Genomic DNA, 6,585 nt, shown 5'->3' with positions numbered 1-6,585 from the left:
CAGACTATGGAAGTGGGCAGGAGACAACAGGATGGCGTTCAATGTGGATAAGTGCAAGGTCTTGCACTTGGGACATAAGAATAGCTGTCATAAGTACAGGTTAGGTGGCAAGTGGCTGGAGAGCAGCACTTGTGAAAGGGACCTCGGGGTGCTGGTTGACTGCAGGCTAAACGTGAGTCAGCAGTGTGATGCGGTGGTCAAGAGAGCGAACACCACCCTTGGTTTTATAGCCAGAAGTGTGGCTTCTAGATCAAGAGAGGTATTACTACCACTCTACATGACTCTAGTGCGCCCACAACTGGAGTATTGTGTTCAGTTTTGGGCCCCTCATTACAGAAAGGATATAGTCAGGTTAGAGTCAGTGCAGCGTAGGGCCACAAGATTGGTGGCCGGTTTGCAGGGGATGCCGTATGAGGCAAGACTGAGGGAACTGGGTCTCTTCAGCCTGGAGAAGAGGAGACTCAGAGGGGATCTGTTGGTGATATATAGGTATGTGAGGGGGTGTCACACAGAGATGGGTAGAGACCTGTTCTCCCCTGCAGAGGAAGGCAGGATGTGCTCCAATGGAGCAAAGCTCAGGGAGCCAAGGTTCCGTGTGGATGCCAGGAAGCAATTCCTGACAGTCAGGACCCCAAGAGTGTGGAATGGGCTTCCACGAGAGGTCGTTGAGGCCCCATCGGTGTGGGTGTTCAAGGATAGACTGGATGTGCACATGTTGGGCATGTCGTGAGCGGAGCCGGCTGGTGCCGGAGGTCAGACTAGTTGGCCCGAGAGGCCCTTTCTGACTCACTCTGTTTCTATGTTTCTATGTTAAACTTTCACCATTGCTGGCCAGCATTTTCACTCAGCCTGATGCTGAGTTGACTTCCTAGCAGTTCTGTGTTATGAATTGCTCTATGGAATATATGACAAAGATTTGTGCAGGTCCAGTATTTGCAGCCAGGCCTGAGGTCATCTGATCTCTCATGAAGGCCTGCACAGTTATTATAGTCTGAGGTTGGGATGCTTGAAGACTGGAAATCTTTATTATGTATTATTAGCTGTAACAACATCATCATCCTACTAGCTCAGTTTTCTACTGCTTATGGCAACTCTGCTTGCTTTCTTGCACAAGCATCCTGATTTTACTTCTACGAATTGTTCTTCAAGCAGTTGCACAAACTGATTGGCCAGCCATTCATGAGATGTTGCCAAAGGTATGGTGTAGTGGTTGAAAGCATGGAACTGGGACTCAGGAAATCTGGGTTTCTGAGCAGGGGCTAGAAGTCAGGTCTCCTGAGTCCCAGTCCTGCCATTGTTAACCACTACACCACACCAGATCTCAAAATGTAATGTAATGTAATGTCCATTGATTATGATGATAATGAATATACCTCCAAACAAGTCTGCATTTTGCCGATACATGTTCCCATCTTATGTATATTCTCAGAGAAGAAATTCTCAGCCTGCTTTGAGGGGCTGCACACTCCACAGTATCTACTGCAGTCTGCCACAGCCTTTAATTTTGGTTTGAAACACCTCTAATTTGTTGTGGATGTCAGTTGAATTCTCCGTCCGTGTTGCACGCTGCTGGCACATTGGCACAAGTAGCTCATGCACCAACAGGTGGGAGAATTTGATGCTCCTCCTGCTTCTTTCCTGGCCATGCCTTGCATACATTTCACTGAAGCACCCAGTGATAGTTCATAACTGACAGTATTTGGTAGGAGACATGGAGTAGCATTTAATATTTGGCACAGTATGACATTGTACAAGTAACCTAACTCAAAATGATCCAGAGAGGTCAACATGTCCGACTGTGAATGTTCTGCTGCAAAATTGACATCTAAAATCTGAATTTCAAATGCAATTTCAAATTGCATTACACTTTGCAATATGGAAATTCGTACCAGCCATTTTAGATATGTATTTTTCAGCAGAACTTTTTTAAAGTTCTGAGTTTGGGGGAGACAGTGTGCTTTCATGCCAAAAGTGTGATCATTCTGGGTTTACCTCACAATTTCTATGCAATTCTCAACAGTCTCAGCAGAGATGCCATGACACACACTGGGGCATGAGCTCATGGCGTGCAGCTATTTCATGCCATTTTGAATATATAATGTGCTGGGATCTGATGCATACCAATGCAGTCCCCTTGCAACACTGCCTGTACCAAGACTGCACTGGATACCCTTCCACAAATAGGATACCTCTGAAATTGCTTTCATCTGAACTTCAGCCCCGATGGTGGCATTTTCCTTTATCCTTCTTCGCAAAGTTGAGTCAGTGTATTAGGAATTCCCCCCATTGTTCCATTATCTATTTATGCCAAATTTTGCACAAATGTGCATTGCCCATGTTGACACAGCCTTGAGTGTCTTTTGGTTCCTTTACAGTTTCCCTCCCCATCTGTGTTGTCAATCCACATGTGCAGACGGTCTGAACTGTGCACCAACCAAATGTGTGGCATTTCACAGCTCAGAGGCACACATGTGCATTAGCTATATGCCACACCAAAAACTCTTGAAGCAATAATGATTATTGGTTAGATATTGTGGGGAGATGCAAAGGTCCTGCCGGGAATGAAAGCAGAAACAACTGCATGTACTCAAATATTCAGAACTGATGTTTAAAATCCTCTTTATTAAATAGTACTCAGAAGGATTAGAATGCAGGCCAGAACAAACTGCAAAAACAGAGGAAATCCTCTCATAGTTACTCCTAAAATTCCTAGCCATAAACTTCCTTTGCAAAGTGATGTTTTGCATGCCAGCTTGAATGGTGACTGTCAATCCAAGAAACATATGCTGTCCCCCTCATAAACTTTGTGAAGAAGGATAGATGACAGATTGCAGCATTCATCAAGCATTTGTTTATTGTATGCATATACGCTACCTTTCTCCCCACAATTGGCACTTCAAAAATTGTTGTTCATTTGCAAAGTCACCCCTGACTCTCTGCAACCCCATGGACAACATTCCTCCAGGTTCTCCTGTCCTCCACCATCCCCTGGAGTACACCCAACCCCACACCCACCTCCCCATCCAGTCACCTCAACCTCTGCCGCCCCCTTCTCCTTTTGCCTTCCATCGTTCCCAGCATCAGGGTCTTTTCTAATGAGTCCTTCCTTCTCATTAGGTGGCCAAAGTATTTGAGCTTCAGACTGAGTATCTGTCCTTCTAGGGAACAGTCAGGGTTGATTTCCTTTAGAATTGACTGATTTGATCTCTTTGCAGTCCAAGGCACTCTCAGGAGTCTCCTCCAGCACCATAATTCAAAAGCATCAATTCTTCGGCGCTCAGCCTTCCTAACGGTCCAACCCTCACAGCCATATATTACAACTGGGAAAACCATAGCCTGGACTATACAACTTCAACCATTATCAGAATTATAGTGGTGGTGCTTATTCTTTAATCATGTAACTTTCTCAAAAATAATGTATTGTTGGTGTGCAGACGCTAGATGGAAAAAAATCTAATTTCTATGAACAAATTTGCTCTAGATCTAGTGATTCAAAGATTCTCTTTGTCCTTCTCCCTATTTCTCTAGGAAAGGAAGAATACATCGCAACATTCAAAGGGTCAGAGTATTTCTGCTACGACTTGTCTCAGAACCCAATCCAGAGCAGCAGCGACGAAATCACGCTGTCTTTCAAAACCCTTCAAAGGAATGGACTGATGCTCCACACTGGAAAATCAGCCGATTATGTCAACCTTGCCCTGAAAAATGGAGCTGTTTCCTTAGTTATTAATTTGGGCTCAGGGGCCTTTGAAGCGCTGGTGGAACCTGTGAATGGGAAATTTAATGACAATGCCTGGCATGATGTGAAAGTAACCAGGAATCTGCGTCAGGTAACAGTACAATGGATACAGCAATAACTGACTTTGCTTCTGCCACAGCTAAGTGTTTGGTGACCTTGCAGTTAGCACAACATGCCATTGAGTGTTTAACAGACCTTTGCAATGTAGAGTTCAACGTGTTACCAAGAGATGGGTCATTCCTACCACATGTGAACACAGGCACACCTAGAAAGTGATTATGGTCCAGGCTCTCTCTGAACGTATATGTAAATTCAGTCAAAAGTTAACAGCTGATGGGGCGATTGCTGCTATGAAGACCTAGCCTAAGGCCAATTAGCCTTTCCTTCAGGAACTATCTTGTGCTTGTAGCTGTCTAGAGGACATGCATGTTGTTCAAGCAAAACTAAACAAAAGCAAAATACCCTGCCAGGAACAAGGAATAACTGAATCCAAAATGGAGCCTCTCAGTTGACATATGGAAAGATGTTTGAAAACTAATAAAATGATCCAATTATTAAAGGTTTAGCACTTCATAGGCAGAAGTGGGGATAAATGAGCACTGCTAGTAACTGGAAATGTGCACAGGTGCATATAACACAACACATGGTTACTTCCGCTCTGAAGGTTTTGATGGAGCTTTTATTAATTTATTCACTGAAAATTATTTAACTGCTTTTCATCAGAACTTTCTGGGGTGGGGTATGAAGGTGTGAGTTAAATTATTCACACAAGCATATCAATACAATATAATAAAATCAACTGAAAAAACGTAAGAGAATGTAACAATTAAGCCGTGTTTAGAAACTTGAATCAAATGGGAAAGGATTTTATCTAAAATTCCTGGGGAAATAAGAAGAGTATAAACTGGTGTTGAAAGGAGTGTTGTGTCAGACCCATAGATGAATGGGTCACACAACCTCTGTGGGAGCATCTGCAGCAGACCTATTGGTGGGCTGGTTATTATCCTCTCATTTTAATGTGTTACCCCTGAAGCTCCAGTCGTTCATGGGTCAACTGCACTAACCTTTACATGGAGTTTCTCCACCCAAATGAGCCTCCCATGTGTTCTAATAGCAGAACTCAATTTTTCCAAGAAAAGGAATGCTCAGTGCAAGCATGGAGAATTCACGGAAATACACAAAGGCCCGTCCTACCAACAACTCTAGACTCAAGTGCATTAATATATTCCATATGAAGGCAATAAACAGCATTTAAAATCCATACCAACACTTTACAGTCTAAGAGTGCCGTAGTGCACCTGAAGTCATTAATGCAAAAATGCCACTGAAAGAATTGTGAGTATGCCATACAGAAGTGATGGCACCATTGCACCCTAAGTAGGCCATTCTGAAATATCTTTGGCTGAGATGTTCTGAGCAGGTTCGACTTGACTTGATAGCCCTTTTATCCCTCTTCAAAGCACTTTTCGGGTGCTTTGCTTTTATCTTTACTGAAGGGAAGCACCAAATGTGATGTCTTCTGTGTCTTAATGGAATATCACATGCCCCATAAGTAACACCACACTTTTCCCATTGTTGATTATTCTTTGGGATCAGAGCTCATTACATCGACCATCATGTTGGCTTGGGTGACCTTTACACTCGGGTGGCTTCAGGCAAATCACTGTCTAGAGCATAAATGAGACTTGCCTTTTCGGGGACTCAAGCAATATGACTTCTACTCCACTGTATATAAAATGTTTGTAAGGGCTTCTGCTCACACAATGATGGACTATTGTACCATCATCTCCATGTAGTGTCATCCTCTAAACAAGGTGTTTAGAAAGCAAACATGATGGGGATTGATGTCAGAAGTACTCTGATTGGACTGGATCCTGCCAGGGACCAGGCATGATGCCACTTGGATCTATGTTAATGGAATCTTCTTAGGAAGACTTCTAACACTACAATAAAGAACTGAGCCATGCAGCTTCGGTGAAAATGTGCAAATTAGAGATAGAACCCCCCTCCCCACAATCACTCCAAGAAATAAGCAAATTAGAAGCAACCCATTAAGTTCAAATAAGCTTGAGTTCCTTGCTTTGGTATATCCCTTATCCCTGCATACCATAAATATCTTCTGTGAAGGACAGGAGAGCAAGAAACTCTCTGGGGGCAGATTTTCAGGGGTTATGAAAGACTTCAAGGAGAGAGGGAGAAAGTCCCATGACATTCATGGAGTTCAACTCATGCAACACTGGATTTCACCCAAGGAGCTGTACTTCCCCTTTTTCCCCTTCCAGTATAAGATATGGAAATAAACATAGAGGGGTGGACTTCATTAGCTCAGATTTCCGGAGCATTATCTGACCTCTGCAAAATCCATTTCAGATACGGAGCTCTGAAATGAGTGGCAGGTGAGCGAGTGGAAGTACACCTCATTTACATTCCCTGATTTCAAGGAAATATGAAAAACCACATTTTTCAGGGATGTTCTCAAGAAAATAGCTCTAAAATCATTTGCAGATTTGTGTACACAATTAACCAACCCATAGAATCCTGAAAAGACTAAGTAAGTCATAGTTATGACATGGGCAGTCTGGTTTCTTTTTTACTATTGCACCTGGAGTTTTAAAGCACACTTCCCTACCAATTCCAGAAGAAAGGGGGATTTAACTAAGTTGCCCCAGCAGCCCCCTTTCTAGGTGTGCCTTTGCTCATCCAAAACTGTTCAAAAGAATTCAACCTAGAAAAAATATGGGGCAGGAACAAGCATAATGAGTTCTAGATGTTCAAGCTGGTGCATGACCAGAAAGGTAGTTGCAGAAATCCATTCTACTCATCGTTATGTGTCAGGATATTTGCTT

The 6,585-nt window shown here is 43.1% G+C and overlaps 1 protein-coding gene across 1 annotated transcript in view; it reads left to right on the top strand.

The window, feature by feature from the left end:
- The window catches only part of NRXN1 (neurexin 1), a 1,090,172-nt gene that overhangs the window by 389,873 nt on the left and 693,714 nt on the right, over window positions 1-6,585 (top strand). Inside the window, 1 exon segment of the mRNA XM_044428877.1 lies at window positions 3,529-3,830. Within this exon segment, the coding sequence (XP_044284812.1) occupies window positions 3,529-3,830 (302 nt within the window).

The sequence above is a fragment of the Varanus komodoensis genome, unplaced genomic scaffold (assembly GCF_004798865.1).
Source record: "Varanus komodoensis strain SLA01 unplaced genomic scaffold, ASM479886v1 scaffold2, whole genome shotgun sequence".
In the NCBI taxonomy this organism is placed as follows: Eukaryota; Metazoa; Chordata; class Lepidosauria; order Squamata; family Varanidae; genus Varanus; species Varanus komodoensis.
Note: the sequence above shows the minus strand (reverse complement) of the source record. Positions and strands in the feature narration are given on the sequence as shown.